Raw genomic sequence first — 22,535 nt, 5'->3', positions numbered from 1 at the left:
CTCTTCCAAGCACCAAATGTATTAATCCTTTGAGGAAGGAGCTGATGAACTGTTTTCACAGAGGCAGATTTTGAGGTTATTTTTAATGAGTCCAGTTCAGTTGCAGCTGAAGGAGCCCTGAGATAGAGTTCTGGATTGGTCCATTGACTATGGACTATTGCCAGACAAAGGGCTTTAGTGACTGTACTTTGTAAGAAAAGTAAGTAATGGACTTCCATCCACAAAGAAGTGACTATATTAGTGTTACTCTCCTGCCTTGTCTTACTGAAGGTCTGAAATTCCTTTCCCGAGTTGTTACGAATCTTGAGTCAGATCGCTTCACCTGAAGTGTGTCTCAGTGCCCATGTATGGAAGAATATTTCTTCTGTGATCACAATAAATGCTTAGTTTGCAAAGGAGAGAGCATTTTGCTGGAATGAGAGGACAACATACGATAAAATATTTGAAAGCATGAAAAACAAAGGAACCTAGGCTACATTATGCCTTTAGATACTTTTAAGTCTGAAATTTACATTAATAAATCATTTTAGTGCTCCCAAAAATGCTAACCACCATCTGTTTCTCTAATGATGCTATGTCTGGCTCAGGAGATAAGTGTTTATAAAAAGTAAAGAAGGTACTCTGATATTTTTGATACCATCATGAAAGTGACATTCTATTAAGGTATCCAGCAACTTTCCAAAATTTTGAACTTTGAAGGAGACTTAAAGATAAAACAGTGTTTATGTACTAGATGCTTTTAGAATATATACAATATCTTCTTATGTGCTAGATTTGCTCTACACATAATACAGGTTCTGGGGCTAAAACAATAGTCTGCTTGCTTCATTTGCAGATGCTTAAAGTAGTGTGAAAGCCAGACCTATGCTCATGGTCTTCAGTTTACAGTCTCAAATTCTCTGAGTATTAAGTTGTGTAGGAATTATGTTTTGAAGGAGAGATTCTTCCTTCAAGGAGAGAAAGGAAGTTTGTGAGAAAGCTTTAGAAAACACTTGACCAGGTCCAAACATAGTGGGCCTTGAAAGAACCTTCCTCAAAAGCATACAGCTACTGCCCTCACTGTGGCAAACTATGAAGATTACCAGAGCGTTGCCAGGGAAAGATCAGTATGTACCCACAATTACCACATGCTTCTCTCTGAGGTATGTATACCTGTGCTACACATGGGAAGTTAGTGTGTTTTGGCAACACGCTGTGGCAATGCTTAGCAAAAACTAGCAACGTTTTCACTAGCAGCAAAGAGTCATATGTATGTGCAGTAGTTAGAAGTTTAGAAGTCATTGGGTGGACTCTTGTGATGCTGTAAGTCAACTCCAGAAAGTGAAAGTCCACAGCTTTGAGCATCCAAAGAAGTGCCACTACGGCAAATGTTTATATCTCAGCCTATATTAATCATTGCCTGTAAGGAAACAGCTAGAGGAAAAAAAGCAATCAAAGGAGCAGTCAGATCAGAAAGAACATACAGAAACACTTGCTATGATTATGTGTAAACCAACGACAGGCTCTGTTTACAAACCTTTCCATCTGTTCCTTTGCCTAATCATTTCTGCTTTCCCTCTCTGTCTTCTAACTTTCCTTCGTCTTTCCAGATGCAGGACGCTATGGGCTATGAGTTACCATGGGTGTATTTTGTCAGTCTGGTCATCTTTGGATCCTTTTTCGTTCTAAATCTGGTTCTTGGTGTGTTGAGCGGGTAAGCTGACAGTTTTGGTGTCCTTTTTCCAATGCTACAGGGCAAGACTCCATAATAAGGGTTCTTCCCTGTCACCAGGATTCTTTCAGAAGGATTAAAAATCTGAATCCAAGGAAGCTTCACATCTCAAATATTTTAACAAAACATTGCAAATAACAACACAGGTAACAAAAGAGGTGTTATTCTCTGACAAATAAATTCAGCCTCAGGGCATTCAGAATTGCTAATGTTAACCTGTCATAAATTTTCAGAAAACTGGCTATTGAAAATCTTACTGCTGGTGACTTGGGATCTCTTTGGCTGGAGCCTTGCAGTGCTCAGAATCTGAGCTTGTCTCACTAATTATCATTCCACTCTTCCAGGTCAATGATGCCATAGGAAGGGACTGGCCCTGGATCTATTTTGTTACACTAATCATCATAGGGTCATTTTTTGTACTTAACTTGGTTCTCGGTGTACTTAGCGGGTAAGCAGTACCAGGAAAATGTTTTATTATTGTTTATTTTTTAAAATCTGTATTTCTATTCCTACTCTCTGGTTACCAAAACAACGGTCAGTGGTGGGTTGATCTCAGGAACCTTAATAGAAGGCCTAGGCTATTGCTATGCCAATAGCAAAACACAGCATTCCTAATGGCATTGAAGGAGTCTTTTGACTAAATCAAAAGAATAGAAGACAACTCTTTGCCTGTAACATGTTCCTCTACCTAAAACCTCTACCTGTTCTCTGTGGGCAGAGGTCAACGCTGTGCTTCCCAGTTGGCGAGGCATACCGTTCACCACAGAAAAAGGTGATTACAGGAAAATTTTTGGAAGAGTCAGTAGGACTGAAGGAGGAATGAGAGCAAATCCCTTCCCATTTGTGGGATGAGATTCCTGCCCAATTATGTCTTCTCACATGAGAAATTTTCACATTGCTTAGTGTCTCTAAAGCGCAGCCTAATGGGAGACTGTTTTCCCTAGAGTGTGTCTTGGGCTTGTTTCTTCTTCAATAAGCACATCTTTTCTTTTGTGCAGATTACAAGCCTAGAATGATGCAGGGAGAAAAGATTGCTTCCTTCTGACCTTTTCTAAGGATGAACAGAGAAGAAGGAGAATTCCTTCTAGTGTTTAGGCATTCCTAAGACATCTAGACACTTAGCTGTATTTCAGTTCTGTGGTATAAACCTCACTGCAAAGAATCATTTTAATAGCTTTGATTAAAAACAATTGATATTGTCCCCACTAGTTAAAAAATTTACTGCCCCTGGGTTGCCACATAATTAGAGGAATCAAGCCAGCAAACATTCCTCACAATATTTTTAAAAAAATATCTCCTAGAATCAGGCTCCTAATTCCCTATTTGGGCATGACTGGGTTCCTACAGCCACTCTATGTACATGGATAAATATGGTATGAGGACTTTTATGCATCCTCTTTTTCTTTGTTTCTACCATCCTGGCTCCTTTATTGAGCTCTAAATGAATTTGGTCAGAGCCTGTACCTGTTGCCTGAGTCCTGAAGCCCACTGTCTTTTGGTCATACAAGAGGGAAAGTAGTCTTTGAGCAGGATAGAGGACTTGATGTCTTACGAAATTATGTCCTCAGTACTTGGGCCTAAAACATAGGAAGGGCAGTAGTAGGACTGGAGAAGAAGATCCACCATTGGCCATCCTTCAGAGCCAGGTAATAGCAGATCTGCAGGAGATATTACTACTGTCTTCATTAGTCCATTGAAGGAGACATGACACTAAGACAGCTGCTGTAAAGAGAAGTGTTGCCAGGCAGTAATGGGAGCAGGAAAAAGTCCGCAGTAATGAAGTGTCAGGCAATAGTCTGTGTTTGAATATCTGGAGAGTGATACTCTGGGTACAGTTTTAAAACATAAGCTTCTCGCTTCTCCAGGTGGATACTCTGATCAGCAGGTAAGGATGTCAGCAATAGTGGAAGATAATGACCAGCTGACAGAGGGAAAATGATCTGTTATATCAGAGGTGCACTCAAGGACCATATAGTACAGTGGCTAAAGATTATTCACAGAGTTTATTATATGGTATCTGATTAGATAAAAAGTGCCTGTGAGCCCAGCCCTGAGGAGCACATACTGTTGAAGCACTGCTGATTCAATTTACCTACACTTAGATGTGTATCTGTACATAATTAAAAATTGAATTTCCTTTCTCTCTCATTTTTCAACTCAAGTGTTTTGAGGCCTAGATCTTCCACCTCCTAACATATTGCAGCTAGGCCACCACAGTTAGTGGTGAGAGATGGAAACATTCTGTACAGAGAACTGACATCAAAGATGAAGTCCACTCTTTCTGGCTGTGTTCACGGTGTTACGACAGCTGCACTGTTTCTGCAAAATTTTTCCCAACTGGAGAAAAGTAAAAAGAAACTTAATAATGTGCATCCATGAAAAAGCACAGAAATTATGGTGGAAATGTTCCAAATTTTCTTTGGGCTAAATAAGCAGTTCTTAAACAATTAACTTTCTAAAGTAGTTCTAAATTCTGCTGAGTTGCGAAGTGTCTTCACTTTGCAGATTCAGCTTTTTTTTTTTTTTTAGAGACTTGCTATTGCTATTAATCTGATCTATGTAGATGATCCACCTGTCTGTTCTATGTAGATACAAAGCAGCATTCCTGGGCATCTTTGTAAATCCATTTTGGGCATCACTTCCCATATATCTATTTCTGGAACCTTACCAAGCATGTCGTGTAAGCAGACTTCATCAATGACAGATTAGCTTAGGGTTTTTTTAATAACTTCTGAATATGTAAGTGTAATTAATTGTACTCACAAAGACACCTTGATTACACCTGCAGCATCAAATGCTGAGTTCTGCTCTGCCTAGAGAGCTCATTTGTAATGTGTTTTTCCTCAGGTATATAATCCATTCACAGTCCTGGTGAATTTACTAGTCATGTGCTAAGATAAATAATATGACAGAGTATTAATGTGTAGAGCTATAATCCTCTTCCTGCCTTGACTGAGCACAATATAAAATGCATGTATTCCACAGGAAATATCCAGTCAGCAGATCACACAGTAGACCACATCAAGCCCAGGTGAAAGGATTTCACATCATTGCTGTGAGCAGTGAAGCCCCTCTTGAGGGTCTCTTGAGATCAGAGATGTTCACATCTGTGTTACTTGTTTCAGTCAGTTAGTGAGGGAAAAATTGGCAGTGTGGGTTCAACTTTCAGACCTGCATGCCTGAGCATATAGATTCACATTTCTTTTATATTTTGCCTAGCAGTGATCCAAATCCCAGGACACAGGCCAAACAAGCAGTTGCTTAGAGCAAATGGAAGACAGGAGAACAACTGTTTCTTTTGCTTTGAGAGGATCCTGGAAAACTCCGTTGGCTGCTTTTGATGCTCTTACTGCCAAGGAAGAGGTCAGAGTGAATGTGAGGCTGGCTATGGCTGTAGCTTCTCCTGGAGCAGTTTTTATGACTTTCAGTATTTTTTCCTTGTCTTCTGTCCCCTCTTCTAGCACTTCCCATTCCTTGGTGTACTTCTCAGGCTGGATGAGATTTGAAGTTTTATGCTGCACTTCTAGTAGTAAGCAAGAGCTTGGAACTGGTAGAATTCTGCTGTTTTGATCACTTTCCATCAGTTCTCTATATGGGAGAAATCATACTGATATCGGATATAAACAAGACTTACCTATATTCCATCATCAGGATTTGCAAGAGAAATTTTCTTCTGGAACAGCACAGGATACAGAGCTGGGTGTTTGTATTTATGATCTTGACCCACTCTGTCCACACACAGAAAAACCATCTCTCCAGAATACTCTGCTTTTTGGTATTCCCATTGACAAACATGTATCATAATTTTCTGGGAGAAGTAAAGGAAAGAGAAGCAAACTGAATTCTGGTAAAAACAACGAGATTTACCGATTCTTAAACTGATGTTCACTTGTTCAATGAAAAGAGGCAAATTGCTTGGTAGTTCTGCACACTTTTGCCAATCTTATCCTGACATGATAGTGCAATCTTTTTTGAGAAGGCCACCTCTGGACTTAAGATGGCACTTCCATCGGAAAGTTTATTTGATCCTTGGCCTCCCTACTGAAACTGCAAACAATGAACATTTACTGCCAACTGTGATGGTGGCAGAGGTAATGTGCACACCTGCCTGCAATAGGAAGTGGACGGAGGTCATCAACTCATTTCGTGCGGGATGATAAATGACCATTGACAGTAATTCTTGATTCTGAACTACATTTGCCTGAGTACAGGCTGACATTCCACATGGGAGGTGGTTTGAATTGCATTAGCAATTTCCTGCGCCACCTGTTCTCAGTGGTTCAATGGTAGTAGAGCATAGAAATTAAGATAATTTAACTAAGTTGTCTTCTTTGGAGAGTCATCTGAAATGTGGAGTATCGTACACTGTACAAAGGAAAGAGACATGCAATTGCAGATCATTTAGGCAATCGGAGTATTTTCAGTTGGGCCATTAAAAAGCTAGGTAACAAATTTACTCTTATGCAGACAGTCAGTGTAAAGACATCATGCTGAAATCTCATGTTGCTTTAGTCATCTCTCCCTCCAGCTCAAGTCTCATTTGAGAGAGACAGTGACTGAAAAGACCCAAGTAGGCATGCAGTTTAGATGCATCTAACATAAATGATCCGCTTCAGTGCACAGTAGGAATTTCTCTTTCTGTAAGCTGGGCTGTTTCAGGATGTTTTCCACTTGGGTTTCTAAAACAGCCCCTTGCAATTAATATACATGCTAATACAAACAGTTCTCACTTGGAGCCAAGGGCTCAGTCCCTTTCAAAATTGGACTCACTTCTTCTAGATCTAAAATACCAGTTTAGGAGCCAACAATTGAAATACTGGGATTTGATTTATCAAAGAGGCTTAATAATACATAGCTTCATTCAGTGATATTATTTTGACTGTTAATTCCTTAAGTTGGAATGTCAGACCCAGAGGAAAGATGTTACTAAAGCAGAAAATATAACTGCTATTGATTGAATTTTTCTAAAATTCTTTGTGCAGTTTTTATTATTCTTGTTGGGGGTCATTTTGTTCATTTATTTTACATTTTTAATAGCAAAATAGTACTCCCAGCATGAGAAAAATTGATTTTTTGTTCTTGCCATGCTTGCATTAGTTGTTTCTGCCTTGTGGCTAAGTTTGGTCCCAAGGTTGACTGTAATCTACCTTCAGGCCTGAAATGCCAATGATTCTTCTTCTCATTTCCACCTTCATTATCACGGTCTCATGGGGTGGACTGAATCCTCACCAATGTGACAGGAGTGAAGATCACACAGGCATACTTTGTCTCATACTTTAGTTTGAAATGAAGACCTCATCCTACTTTCATTCTGCTGCTGGTTCTGTGCACAGCTTATAATACTGAAAACTTGATCCAGAGCCTGTGAAGTCAATAGAAATCTTTCAGTGGGTTTTGTACCAGACAGGAGAGAAGTACTTCACCATCACTGTTAGAAACTCACCTCCATCTCAGCTGCTAGAGGACACTTTGTGTGGCACTCATTAATATTTTGGGTAGGATTTTCATAATCCTAATATTATCCTACCAAAGTTAGTAGTAGGTTTCCTATTTGTTTTTGCAACAGCAAAGCTAGGACAAATATTAGGTGGAGGTTTTTGTTTTAAAATCCACTCATTGCTGACAGTCACCAGCAATGGTAATGGATAATGCACTGGAGAGAATTACTTTACCTCTCATTTCTAGAAACAGTAGGCTATAGTATCTGCTGTGTGTGCCTTATATAGTGATCTGCTTCAGCAGATACAAGATTTAATGCTTAAGTGCTCTTGGCCCAGCACTTTTCACAATCATTAAGCTTACTTTTTAAAAATACAAACATTAAAACCTGGCTTAGAACCACAGGAGAATCTCTAAATAGAGGTATGGTCAGCATTTCTAGAAGAAAAATAATGCAGTATAGGTGTCTCTGAAAGAGAGGAAGAAACAGCGCCATAGCCAAAAAGAAGGCAAAACAATTACCCAGTTTCATAACTAAGCAACATGAAATTCTTGTTCCTGTTTTAAGGCTTTATTCCCAATAGTTTTTTCACAAAACTATCAGATGTCTACCCTAGTTCGCTTTCTGACAGAATCTATTAGTTTTGTCTACCCGTACTTTATCAAGTTTGTCTACCCAACTTCAAATTTGAAAAATATATTTTGTGTCAGATAACAGCCCTGAATACTGAAAGTCTGCAGAAAAACATTGAGGTCTGAGTTTTTAAATATGTTGTCTCGTACTGTAGGTAAAATTGCCTGTAGTTAAATATGTACAGAATTTTGAGTACCATTAATTACACTTACAATTAGCCCAATTTACTTGTGATTACACCCAATCTTAAAGACAGATTGAAACCTGGCTAAAAATTAGAGCCACCATCTCACTCTCCAGATATCAGATTATTGTCAAACAGTTCATCGTAGAATTAAATTAACCATTATTCATATAGATATTTATGGAGAATGTCAAGTGGTAAAGAATATTAGAAAGTGTATGGTATTGTACATAAATGTTACATATGTGTTTTATTTGAATTGTCAATGAAATGTTGAGAATGAAAGGATTAAAAAAAAGATATTCATCTTTTCCTAAGCATTGGTAAAAATGTGGACACTCCAGCTGTTTCACATGTGTATCTAGCAAGGATACTTCATTCATGTGTCTGTCTTGAAAGAATAGAGAAAGCTGGGTGTGCTACACAGGATGTGGAGACTTTCTAGTGGAAATCAGTCTAACCCATTGTTTTTCAATCTCTTCCTTCCCTCCGCCCTTGTCCTGTCCCTCCCTCCCTCTTGCTAGGGAGTTTTCCAAAGAAAGAGAGAAGGCTAAAGCTCGGGGCGATTTCCAGAAGTTACGGGAAAAACAACAGCTAGAGGAGGATTTGAAGGGATACTTAGACTGGATAACTCAAGCAGAAGATATTGACCCAGAAAATGAAGATGAAGGCATGGATGAGGAGAAGCCTCGAAACAGTAAGCAATTTTCTGCTGTCTCTGTCTCTCTCTCTCACTCTCTCTCACTGTATGTGCTTTTAACAAGAGATCCTGTGCCCACCTGCTGTAGTGCTGAGATGGCTTATAAGGAAGAACAAGTTCTTCCTGAGACTCTCACTATGTTTATACATGATCCCAGTTTAATGCTTGTAGGAAACTGTTGGAAGAAGAAATACTTGTACAACAGCTGATATTGTTCTGCAGGTCCTAAGTTTCTTGTCTGTGATATAGACATAAGATCCTGATATTAAACAGAATAAAGATCGATACTTGCTGTTGAAGTCTACTACTGAGATAAGTTTTAAGATATACATCTATCTCCTACTCATTTATTTAATTGCAGTTTAGTGTTGCAGGATGTTTACACATGGTGAATTACTTTGAAAGCAAAGGTTTCTAGGCAAAGCAGAGCTACAGTACGGGAGAAGGACCAAATCAACACTGTTATACACTAAGTGGCCCGTCTGTAATTCCATTGAAATCAGTGTAACTGTGTTTGCTTTTGCCAGGCTGGAATTAAGCTCTCAGACATTTCTTGTAAGGAAATTATCTCTTATTCTTGTGCAAAGTGAGAATTCACCAACTATCTGATCTTACTAGAAATCCTGAAGAAGGAATGGCTTGAAAGAAAGCAGCAATTTCCTGTATTTCGTTACCTTTCTTGAATTTTCTTCCATCTCCTCTTTTACCAATACAGGCTATGTAACATTTCAGAAACACCTCGCAGTTACTATTGCAGGTCATGACCCTGGGAAATGTCATAATTGAAACGTTTAGATGGTTACACAGTTAACAGACACTGGCTCTACTCAGGGCTTTCATTACAGAAATGTACATTTTCCTAGTTTGATTTTGGAAGAGAAGGCATGAAACATTTCACTAGAGATCATCCTTCTTACTAAACAAGCAAAATCCACAGGATGATCCAGTCAGAAACATGTAGTCTAGTAAGAGGAAGATTGGCCATGGGAAAGTTGTGCCTACAGACTACAGCAAGATTTGTATCAGTTGCTCATGATCTTTTGGGGAGTACCCACTACTCCCTGTTGCTGCCAGAACATTGAAGCTCCTTTAGAAAAAAAATGTGGGGTCATTAATATCATAGGATATACATATGATAATTAGGTATCAGAATTTGAAGTAGTCACAGGGGTGACTTGCTCAGGTTTTCTTCAGATCAGGTTATTTTGATTTTTACAGTGGTGTCTTCATAGGGCATATAGCTTACTTTCACAGTTTAAAATCAGAAATGGATTTATTATTCATGGCCAAAATTTGCTACTTTGTGGCATATAATACATGGAAGGTGATGTCTGGTGTTCCAAATTAATTTGTAGACAGAATTCACTATTTAAAAAAAAACCCCAAACAACAAACCAAAACCAAACCACTACCACAGTAGGCTCTGGTTGGTGTACTTATATGACATCTGAGTGGGGAGGCCAAGAACTGATTTGCACACAACTCCACTGAAATCACCAGGAGCCTTTCCTTTGTCTTCAGTAGGAATTGAGTCGTGTTTATCACACTTCCTCTTAAAGACGTGCCTGCTAAAGAAAAGTGTAGCCATAGTGGTAAGGTAGTGTGATGAGAACTCACCTTGATTACTAGCAGATTTGAAGTTTTTCCTTTGTAATTAACACAAAAATAATGCTGCTTTGGTAAAAAAGTTGTGAGATATGTCAGATGTAGATTCATTACATGTGCTATGGGGTAGAGTCAATCCACATTTAAGCTGAAAGTTCCTTGTATGGGTGATGATGTTAAGTACTGAAAAATAACAGATCTTCAGCTTGCTTTCAGTTCTTCCTGTTCAATTCAATAAGGTGAGTTTTGTAACACATGGTTTATAAAATTAGTCCTCTTACATCTGACAAATTGTCTAGTTTCTCACAGTTGGCTGTTAATGTTAGAATTAAATACTATTAGCAAACTAACTTGTTACCCATTTCTTTTCCAAACTGTTACTGAATACAGTGTCTTCAATGCCATTGGTTGTTCCAAGTGCCAGGTCTAAGGGCGGTGGTTGCTGGCTAGTTCCTAGTACACAGCGTGTCATTTCTGTGACCTTGTGGCTTTGGGTCACATTATCTGTTTTTGTTACATGACAGTCCAGGCTTGAGCACAGATGTGATGCCTAACACTAAACAGTGCAATTATGCCTCTGTTGAGAGGAGTTGCTCAGGATGTGAAGGAAGGCTGTGGACTGATTTTGGCCATGTAGTGGGGACAGTTGTTACGCAAAGAAAATTCTCTGCACGAGACAATAGCAGAGAGCAAGTAAACAGGTCACTCCATGAAGTTTATTTGCCTGTTTTTCTGATATATGTGCCCCATTTAGAGCAGACTGTTGATAGGAGTGTTCTTCTTAGCACCTGTGGCCTGCATCTATGAATGCCAAATTAATCCTTCTTCTGGCTTTGGTGTACTATCCAGTGCTGTACCTTCGTCTTCCCGCCACAGGCTTCGCCGACTATGGAAGTAAAGGATCTCTGTGCTGCCATCCTCTGGTGAGGAAGCAAATAGCCTCTGGGTACACACGGTAGAGAGCAACACTTCCCACTCCGAAGCCAATAAAAATACCTCGATGTACGCCCCCACCCAGCAAAGTTGTGGAGCTTACACTCTGGCCTCTTGTATTCCACAAATCATGTTAGTTTTTTTCTTTTCCAGTAGGCAGTCATATTTGCTTTTGCACAATTTCATGTTCCATATTGTTTAAGTTCTATTGTATTTCTTAATACTTCTGCATTTCAATCTTTATTCACGTGACAAGTGCAAATGTATTTTCAAAGCCAAACAGCTTGCTGACATCCTCTACTAAGGTGTCATACTCACTTAATTGGTTGACATGCTTACCTGTCATGTATGTCACACGGGAAGAAATGTCTGGTTAGTATGCCTACCTATGTGATTCCGTATCTTGCTTATCCTACTGCCTACAAACTGCCTTCTGCACCACCTCAACCCACTCAGGTGCTGGAGACTGGTTTACTAACCAGCTCTGACAAGGCCTGTCTGCCCTCCTGAAGCTGAGTCACATTGAAGCTGTCCTGATTTTGGATAGACCTGCTAGAAAATTGATTGAATGAGCACTGTGTAACAAAGTAAAATTGAGAAACAGAGACTCTTCTTAATGGCTTCAGCTTAAGACAATACCACAGAAAATGTACCATGAGTAAGTGACAGGGTATTTTGGTTGGTTGGTTGGATTTTTTTGGAGTGTTATCTACTGCGTTGAATGTTTTGGCACTCATGCCAGCAGTCAATCACCAGTAGGGTTAAACTCAGGGAGAAAGATGGTATCACTTCTCTTCCAAAAAATGTCTACAAAATAAGCTCCAACTATAAGGGACAGATGGCATAGTTGTAAATGCCCTCAGGAGTCCCTTTGGCTTGAGTTGCCCCCAAGACACTTGAATACCACCTACTAGCTGTGCTATGCTTGTATCGCTGAGGCTCCAGTTACTTCCTTGTCTTCTTGTGTTTGGCTTTTGCTGAAAGAGCCCAGTTGCCTCATATGCAGCTTCAGGGTGCTTTTCTTCAAGTGCTCTTCGAAGCTCACTGCCTTCTGTCCCTAATACAACACCCTGAACTCCACAGAGGAGTGTTACTGTCCCTTTCAAGCATGCTTTGTTCAGTGATTATTTAATTAATAATGATTACTCTTAGGGTATCAGCCATAAGCCCTTCGGATAACAATTCACTGAAGTGCACAGGGCAGTTCAGACCCCCTTAAGCTGTTGTTTAAGCTCAAAAAACTTCAAGGATTGCCTTTGCATCAGTTATATTGTATTGATGCTCAGGAGGCAAGGCCTCCTTCCTGAACTCTGGCAGTGACTCACACCATTACTTTAAAGAAATCACATCAGTTTTTGCTTCCTCAGTTTCCCCTTGGAGGTTGTTTGGAGGTTTGGGTTTTTTTAATAAAGAATATCAGAAGAGTTCAGAAGTTTAATTAAAATATACGTACTAAACTAGAGTCTCAGCTAATGTAGACTCTGAGATTCAGCAGTTTGGGCTCTGACCCAGGTATTCTACATAAACTAAATAATCCCAAACACAGAGAATATATGTTTCCAGTCTCTTCACTGTCCTTGAGTGCAGAGGCAGGTTTTGCTGTATTCTTTGTCCGTGGATAGGGCTACCTGCCTGTCAGCATGGGAACTGCCTCCTGTAAAACAGAGAACACAAGTTGGAAGGAAAGAGAAATTCATTTGCATCCTGATTATGGTTTGTCTGCCAGTGCCAGTCCTTAGGGCATCATCAGTCATATTTTGTATATACCACTGCTTTCCTGAAACTGTAAAACCTTGCCCTAAATCTCAGCAGGTGTTTACAGCCCTTAATGAAATAGTCAACAAGTCCGAGGACTACAACAACAAGGACCTTAGTGGAGAAAAGGTTAAGAAACAAAGATAAATGCAGCCAGAGTTGGACAATCTGTGCAGCCTTTAGCTGATGCTCTCCATAGAAGAGATTTTAGGATTCTTCTGAGGCCATTTTGTTACCATTCATCTCTCACATCCATTGAGGGGCATTCACAGAGCAGGCTGATTTAATTCTCTGTGTTTTGGGAGGTACATGTTTAAGGCAGTTTTTCCTCGTTGTTTGCAAACATAATTTTGCCATTATGGCAGATGTGAGGTGGGAAATGTGAAAAGGCTTCTGGAGTCTGTTTGTGTTGATGGTTTTCTTCTGTGCCCTTTCCCTGATGGGCCTTCCTCACGGGAAGAAAACATTAATTTGACAGAGGAGAGAAACACATGTGATGGCACAAAACAGCTACTGAATTTCAAAATTACATGTTAGCAAAGAGATCATCCTTCCTGTTGCCACAGTAACTGGGAATTTGCCCTTTTTTTTTTTCTTCCTGAAAGTGCTCTGGAATGCATCTATGTTGCTGTGGGCAGAAGCAAGAAACCTCAATCTAACCCAGATTCTGCTCCTATTGAAAATAATTGGCAAAACTCCCACTGACTGCACTGGGGTCAGGAAAAAGCCATGAATGGGCAAGAAGAAGTCATTTTATATTTCTGACTGCTTGGATTTTGCCCTCCCTCTGTTTCCTTCTATTTCCGTTCTATTTGGTGCTGCCATCTGCAATGTATGACCACACTAATGTCAACAGAGTCCCTGAGAGTAACAGAGCCCACTGCTGGGCCTGAAATCTGATAGCAAAGGCATTTTGTGATTCAAGACAACTCATTCTTTAGTTAAGTCATATCTACAGTAGTACTGTAAATTCAAAAGCTGCCTTGCAAGTAGCTTACCCTATAAAAATTTAAAATCTAATCATGCTCTAGAGCTCTATTGTAATGGGACTGATGGCAGTAGATAATCAGATTTTTATGTAACACAGCAGGTAAAAAACAGTAGAAGTCAATGTGTTGCCTATCAAAAGAATATAGCAATACTTCAGATAGTACATTAAATAATGAAAGGTGTGGGAAGGAGGTTGACTCTACATGCAGATTTATGCCTCAGTTAAAGTGGGAATAGAAAGTGCCCAACTGAAGACAAAAATACAGAAATACAGGCAGGTTTTAAAACATGTAAAAAACTAAGCTGTTTAAAATGAAATATTCTTGAATCTTCACCTTCAGAGCAGTTACTGTAGTGCCTTAGTGACCTTTGGAAATGTTTGTTAACGTTTGAGTTCACTGTCCCTAAGGAATCACCTGCAACCTAACTTTCTGATGGACCACAGATTTTGTCTCACTCCTACAGCCAGTATTTCTTGTGAACAGCACTAGACTTGTCTAGGCAGTAGAGTACATTTAATCACCGGCTTATGAGAGTCTCGTTACCTATGAGAAAATTATTTTGAGACATGGAGGAAGTTTTCAGCTCCAAAAGTGGGACCTCTTGGACCATTAGAACTTTTGGGAAAACTGTGTCTTTCATGGGAAACGTTTTGTGCTCTGAACATTGGGCCAGAAATGAGAACAGGAGAGCTGTTGTTTCAAATAGAAGGAAAGATTTTGAGAACTCTGGAAATAGAAGCTTCAGTAATTTCAATCCAAATGGTTTTATTCCCAAGAGCTCCAATCATAGTTTGACTGTATTATATAACAGGGATGAAAGCATACCCACCTTTGTCTGAAAGTTCAGGCTTTTCAGGATTTATCTATCCAGTTCCTATTGACTTGACTTTCTTTTGCAAAGTCAACTTATAAACCACAAGGAGACTCCGTTGATTTCAGTGAGGCTATGCACCAAATACTTTCTGTTGACTTTAATGAAAGCTGTCACTAAATCCTGTGCAACCCTTTGGGAAAATTAGCAGTGTGAAGCTGTTGTCCAGAGAGAGTTTTGTGTACAGATCTAATCCAGACACAAAGCTAAAAGTACGCCAACTTGTTTGATTTTTACATTTAGTGATTTTGTATGTCAGCTTGCTCTGTGGCCTTCAATCATGTGCTTAGTGTACTGACAAGGAAGCAGCTTATTACTTTTAGCCTGAAAAAATAGTATGATGATGTGGGATAATGTCTAAGATAGAAAGTACATAACGGGATTTTCAAAGACTTAGTTACAGGCTAAAATTTCAGAGTGGCCTAAAAAATTCTTGGTCCATTTTCTATGTTGAAATTTAATGGGGAAGTGGGAATTAACCTGAAAGATGCAAAGGGGAAAATGAGAGAGTATATTTACAACATGTCTATTTTAAATTCAGTCTTGAGCATCACTGCCTTAAAACTAATGTCTTCTTACTCTATGAGCAAAAAGATCATGTACTGAGTTAGTTTTTATCTCCTGTTTAATAGAACACGCTTGAAGTTGTCTGTTGACAGCAAGTCACAGAATCACAGAACGTTAGGGATTGGAAGGGACCTCAAAAGATCATCTAGTCCAATCCCCCTGCCGGAGCAGGAACACCTAGATGAGGTTGCACAGGAAGGCGTCCAGGCAGGTTTTGAATGTCTCCAGAGAAGGAGACTCCACAACCTCTCTGGGCAGCCTGTTCCAGTGCTCTGTCACCCTCACTGAGAAGAAGTTTCTTCTCAAGTTTAAGTGGAACCTCCTGTGTTCCAGCTTGTGCCCATTACCTCTTGTCCTATCATTGTTTGTCACCGAGAAGAGCCTGACTCCATCCTCGTGACACTCACCCTTTAAATATTTATAAACATGAATGAGGTCTCCGCTCAGTCTCCTGTTCTGCAAACTAAAGAGACCCAGCTCCCTCAGCCGCTCCTCATAAGGGAGATGCTCCACTCCCTTGATCATCTTTGTAGCCCTAGATAAGTCAGTTCACCCTGATTTATTCTAGCTTCATCAACAGAATTTTTCCCAATGTATTTCACATACACATGGAAGGACAAGGGCAACAACTCCTTTACAGGCATGTACAGCTTGATGTTTTAGAGGATTTTTGCATATTGTCAAAAAGCAATTAAAAACCAACCAAGGTGCTCAAATGGGATTTAAGATCATCTAAGCAAAAGCTGTAAGAGTCACAGGCTGGAAAACGAAACCTTTATCAATGTAGTTCCTCCAGGATCAGTTGGTGATTTAGGAATGGTATCATTACAACCTGATTGTATTTTGCTTTCCATGTGTAAATACAAGGAAATAAAAGCCAGTGTTGTAAAATGATTTATTATCTGTCAAAACCTCCTTTAAAAAGGAAGAAAGCACAATGTCATCTACTTTTATCATTGTCCACTGATGTGGAAAAGAATCATCTGGTAACTAGGAAAAGATTAGCTGCAGTGCCAACCATTGCAGGCATTTCGCAAGGGCACCTGATAGGTGTTTCACAAGGAGTTTAGTAGCTGTGATAGATTTATTCTCTTTCCTCTGGAGAGAGAGAGAGGCAAAAGAAGTGCTTTTTTGGTGTTCACTACACCCCCAGTTTCTTCTAGGGGAAAAAGGCTTCCATGTACTCAGCCCCACTGATGTTTTACTACTGTGCTGTCTTTTGAAGTAGCTCATATACTGCTCTTAATATAAATACTATGGTTTGACAACACTTACTAAAAGGCCTTTGGAAATGATAGATCAGCTTTGGTTTTGTTGTGTGGTTGTCCTCTTCTTCACAGAGAAGTTTGGGTTGCAAAATGCATAGGTTTGTGCTGCAGATGTCAACCTTGGGTCTATAATTAGCGTACTGCGTAGATAAAGCTTCTAGGACATTAGTTCTCACATTGGGCTGAATCACTCCTGCAGTCCTTAGGCAAAAATCCTACTGAAGTTGTCAGGGATTTTGCCTGGGTAAGGACTTGGGCCCCAATCTGTTCATCTGAGGTCAGTAACAAAACATGCAAGTGTCAGCACTTGAAAATGTTACCCAGCATGAGGCCTTGATGCGCCAGCGACTTCTCTGTGCTCACACATGACTTCAATATTGTGTAACTGTCATCCACCAAAGGGAGAGCATGAGATATTCTGAAATTGCTTCAGGACTAAATAGCCCAGATAGCACTGTTCGCCCAGTGCATAATTCCACTGGCTAAAATGTAGTTGTATCTAGCATTAATTTGACCTGCTGTCATTACTAGCATTTTGCTTCCATAACTGTACTTAAGGAAATGTGGGATCGGACCCAGATAAACTTTTATATCCTAAAAAGAAAAGCAACATATGTCAGAGTGAGAAGGCATTTCTGAGGCTTCATAGTGACCCTTTAGGTAGCTGCAGTCGCAGCATACCTAGGAAAATTCTATTTGGCACTGTAGGTGAGGGGGAAAGGAAAGCTGCTATTTAAAAGCATCACTTTTGTTGTGTAACTTTCTGTGCAGGTGAAGTAGCAAAAGAAAAATCATTTAGGGTGATCCTGCCTGTACTTTTGACCCAAGTTCCATTAATGTCAACAAAACTATGATTTTTACTATATTTTAACTAACATTTTACTTTTTCTATTTGAATGAAAAAAACCCTGCCTTCTCTCCTGACTCCTTTCATGTGTTGCTTTTTTTTAATTTTGAGTGAAAAAGCAAGGAAGCAGTAGAACCTTATCCTTGATTGTTTTGTCTTCCTTCCCCTTTCCAAGAGGAGAAAAGAGGAAATAGATAGGAAAAAAAGAAGTTTTCTCAACATAATTAAATTTAAAACTTTGGGGTTTAAGTTATGCTCAGGAATGTTTCATATACAACATTGATTCTTCAAAATATGTATGCAGGTTAATATTTGTAGAGAGGGGAAATGTTGTTCTGGACTCTTTTGTCTAATTTGTAGAAAAAGGCCCAGAAAGGCTAAATTATGTTCTCGAGGTCACCCACGCTCTTGGTGTCAGACTCTCTCACACTATTCTCTGCCCTCTAGACCAGATTTTTCACCTTGGATTGTATCACATAAGGCATTTACAGGTTTGATCAGGGAGGTTTTGAACTATTTTTCTTCTCTGGAAATTCACCATAATCATCTTAATCATTTTAATACATACAATGCTTTTGTTCCTCTGAATGTATAAATGCTTCACTTTGTGTAAGTCAATCAACAGGTTTGGTTTTTATTATTAATATAATTTAACAACCCAGCTTTTATCCAAAAGCAGCATTTAGGTTCATTGTTCTGTAGATTTCACAACTTCCCAGTTTCTCTTTCTCTCTTTCGGGCTCAAACGAAGCTTTGATCATAAAGCAAAAAGCAAGCAACCATTTGAAAAACTTTCTTCCCCTTCTTTCTCTGCTGATAGGTACTGCTGAGTACCTAACCAAATGCAATGTAGAAGCTGTTTATCCCAAGCCTGTGTTTTATGTCAAAGCACAGCATGGAGAAAACAATTTGTTTCCTTTGTTTGAATGGAAAGCAAAAGAAGAAAGAGCTGCTGGTATTCAGGAAGCCTCAGGACAAAGCTATGGCCAATGTTGCAATCTATAATTCTGAAGTAATTTGTTCCAGTATAGTATCAGAAGGCCTGATATTGCTTGGTGAAGTGGGAAAAGTGTTTCTTGAAAGTAGAGCAGAGCTACTGTTCAGTCTGGGGAAGGTGGGCTGAATTCAGCAGTGTGTCTGACTCCAGCGGCCAGCTTCTTGAGTGAGTGCTGGTGAATTGTGACAGCTCCAAGATAATTAACTGACCCTGGAAGGGTCACTCCAGTGAGCATCTACCAGATCTCTGTCCTGCTGCTGCCACTGTTGTGTGGAAGAAGGGAGAGCAGTGTGGAGAGCAAACTCCAAAACTTCTGCCTGCGGGCTCAATTTTTGTTCTTACTCCCTTGCAGGCATCATGGCTACATCAATTAGATAAGCTCCCAGGCTAGTGTAGTTGCTGTATGTCTGATAAAAAACTCTTCTTATAAGATCCTCTGTGACTGAAAAAGTTTTGTGGTGATCTACATGCACTTTTGCTCTCTTGCAACTGAGGATCTGGCTTGTATTGTTCAACTTACTGTTTTTTCTAGCTTCTCCCTTCCCAGACTATTGTAACCTGGAGTGCAAACAGCATTACAGTGAGAACTGCTAGAGCAGTGATGTGTGACCACCTACAGCATATAGAGGCTGACATTAAAGTTGATAGGACATTAAGTTTATCTACTGTAAAAGCTATTTCCCTAGCAAAGACTGTCTGGTGAGATAACACCTCTGTTTTGCTTGCTGTAAGAGAGACTTATGTTGATGTAGGAATCCTCTTATAATACTCATATGTTACAGAGAAATATCTTTGAAAGTAAGGCATTAGAGAGAATCCATTGTTTATATAGCTGGGGAAGACAACTTTGTGCCAATAAATTAATCTCCATCTGCCCTGTTGGGCAGTACTTCTTGAAGCTATCAAGATTTATCCATTGGCACTGTAATTCCGCTTCTCAAGAAAGGACGTTAGAGAAACAGTCTGTGAGAAAATTGCCATTGCCATACCTCCTGATGGATTGAATGTGCTTTATTTCCCATGGTTAGAGGCATAGAAGACATTCAGTAGCAGGAACTCCACAGGAAATTTTAGGAAAAAATGTCACAAACCCCCAAGCTGAGTATTTATACAGCAAAGCTATTTTTTAATATGTCTAACATGAGCTCTTAAATCTTTATAAGGACACTTATATAGTGGTTTTATAAATTGTGGAGTATTCAGCAGTTCCTGCTGTTGAAGTCAGTGCAAATGACCCATGATCAATGCTTGAAAATCAGTTGTCATTGCAGATGAAGCCTTAAGAGTCTCTTTATTGTGAAGAAAGCATTGATGAGCAGGACAGATAGCAGCTGAAACCCCAAGGATTTATTAGTGTGGCATAAAGAACTGTCAGGAGAGAGGTTGTGCTGTTCACTAATGGTAGCTGAGGGACATATTTAAAGGGTGAGTGTCAGGAGGATGGAGCCAGGCTCTTCTCGGTGACAAACAATGATAAGACAAGGCGTAACGGACACAAGCTGGAACACAGGAGGTTCCACTTAAATTTGAGAAGAAACTTCTTCTCAGTGAGGGTGACAGAGCACTGGAACAGGCTGCCCAGAGAGGTTGTGGAGTCTCCTTCACTGGAGACATTCAAAACCTGCCTGGACGCCTTCCTGTGTAACGTCATCTAGGTGTTCCTGCTCCAGCAGGGGGATTGGACTAGATGATCTTTTGAGGTCCCTTCCAATCCCTAATGTTCTGTGATTTTGTGACATGGAGCATGTGTTTGGAGTTAGAAACAACTGTTGGGGGCGAGAAATAGTTGTATTACAGTAATGCCAGCCAAGATCAAAGCCACAGTACACACACAAATTAATTGTGTATGTACTTCCTTTTTATAGGACACCAAAGCTAGTATAGATGAGGTTCAGCTACCTCATCTAATACCACATACCCATCTAATGCCTATTTAGACACTTTATGTTACCCAAGACCTTCACTGTGGACTGACAGATAAAATATAGCAGCTGGGGCTTGTACTCTTGTGATGTAATAGTTGGAAGGGCACATTCCAGGTGGGAGGTTAAAAATGCCGCCTGTTGCCTCAGAAGAGGCAGCTGAGGGTGGTTAGTCCAAAGACACGTAAGAAAAATTTAGTACAGCTAGAACCTTTAGTATGGATCTTGTAAGCTGAGTGTCTTAAAAGTGTTCTTGGTAGATAGGACCAACTGTAACAAATTATTCTGATATGAGCTTTTTTCCCCCTTGGTCTAAGTGTGCATTCATCATGGCCTGTCTACCAATCTCTTTTTCTTCCCTTATGTGTTTTATATTATAACTTGAAGATTTGTGTGCAGGAACATAAATACTGAGGCCCAGACCTTGTATTCCTTGGCCTAGACCAAGAGTTCTGTGTGAGATGGGGTCTAACTGGGAAGCCTCTAAGAGACCAGGACAGGCTGAGAGATGCAGGAGGTGCATTAGCAGAGCTCTCCCAGGGAAACTGTCACATCCTTCACGTTCCCTGCCAAAGTGGCTTGAGTAGTCCATAGCTTTCTTAAATTGATTCACAAGCAAGCACACAAGGCAAAGATAACAGTATTTTATTTTAAATGCAAACAGGGTGAGAAAGCTGACCCTGCTGTTGTGAAGGCAGCACAGTGGAGCAGCATGATGAGCTGTAGCTGACAGGAGGCCTGAGACGCTGCTATTTTCCTGTGGCAGAGCTCAGAGACAAGGAGTCTGGGCCACATTATACAGCTGAACTAGTATGTGTGTTGCTGAATTGATAGCCAGTGCTGGCATGGCTGCGAAGAACCAACAGTTGTGAACAGCACCCAGCCCTTTTCAGCGTTTTGTTGGGAAGCCTGGGAAGCTTGCAGCAGGACCCCAATACAGGCCTGGCTCTGAGGGAGCAGCAAGTCACACTCTCTCTCTGTGCCTGCTCGCTTCTGCTTATTGGGTGAGAAACTTCCCATCCACTCCAGTACAGTCTCCTAACAGGATAGAAATCTCCAGTGGCGTTTGCTTCTGGGAAGAAAAGGAGGTCTCTCCATCCCGGTTATCTCATAAACAACATTAAGCCTGGAGAGGTGGCGGAGGAAGGAATACGTTTCCAACTGGGGAACTGAACTGAAAATAGCTGCGGCACTGAGTCTGCCTGCAGATTACAGCAGCTCCTCAGCAGAGCTGTAGAGATAAGTCAACAGATTAGAGAATTGGTCTCTCTGATCTTGAGGCCTAGGTTCAAATTCAGCTTTAGGTCCCATGGGTGTTTGTAGTGCTGCTCACATCCTGATTTCCACTTACAAAGTTCACAATCCTCAGCATGATGCATCTTGCTGCTTCTTGTCCACTTGAGGAAGGACTGCAGTCAGATGTGTCCCTCTCAATGCAAACTATAGAGATCTTGTAGTGGACCCAAGGATAGGTATCACAGGGGTCACTGGAGATCAGGATGAGAATGTCACCAACTACGTTACAATCCATGGACTGAAGAGCAGAAAGATTAAGCATCAGAACAAGGATGCAGTGGCAGAGCTGCACGGATCCTCACAGATGTGCAGATCAAAATGTAGGTGTATTATCTAGCTGTTTGAAGAACCACGAGAAGAATAACAGGGCTATGCCAGGTCACAAATGACTTGCTTTAACACAGCTGTGTGAGGGAAGCTTGCATAACACCTGCCCACACTAAGCTCAGCTCAAGCTGTTGTTATCAGTCCCTCACTCTCCTGCATGCTAGAAGTATTTGCAAACTAGGAATCTATTATTTCAGGGCCACTTGGAAAACTGCCTGTTTCTTTGTCTCAGGGTGATTGACCTGTTCTCAGTGCCCTACTCAAGAAGTGTGAAAGCTTTAATTACAGGTTTGACAAGCTGACTTTAAGGGCAAAACTGTTTAACGTTAATTCTTTGCTTTTCTCGTGGCTGCCCAGTAACACACAGCCTGCCCAGCTAGCATGCCTCATGCTTCTGACTCATATGATATTGTGATAATAGTGTCTAGTATCAGACTAGTCATTATGTTAGCAAAAGTGTCTGAAAGAACCCATGCAGGAGCAGCAC

General features: G+C 40.3%; 1 protein-coding gene across 1 annotated transcript in view; it reads left to right on the top strand.

Annotated features, from left to right (window-relative positions):
• LOC104544630 (voltage-dependent L-type calcium channel subunit alpha-1C) overlaps window positions 1-22,535 on the top strand; it is a gene marked incomplete at its 3' end in the record, with an annotated part of 152,279 nt that overhangs the window by 21,042 nt on the left and 108,702 nt on the right. The window contains exons 4-5 of the mRNA XM_010189554.1: window positions 2,056-2,159; window positions 8,493-8,665. Of these exons, the coding sequence (XP_010187856.1) occupies window positions 2,056-2,159; window positions 8,493-8,665 (277 nt within the window). The remainder of the gene's footprint in view (window positions 1-2,055; window positions 2,160-8,492; window positions 8,666-22,535) is intronic.

Source organism: Mesitornis unicolor, unplaced genomic scaffold (genome assembly GCF_000695765.1).
Source record: "Mesitornis unicolor isolate BGI_N332 unplaced genomic scaffold, ASM69576v1 scaffold9498, whole genome shotgun sequence".
Lineage (NCBI taxonomy): Eukaryota > Metazoa > Chordata > Aves > Mesitornithiformes > Mesitornithidae > Mesitornis > Mesitornis unicolor.
The sequence above is the reverse complement of the archived record's forward strand: the minus strand, read 5'-3'. Positions and strand labels throughout refer to the sequence as shown.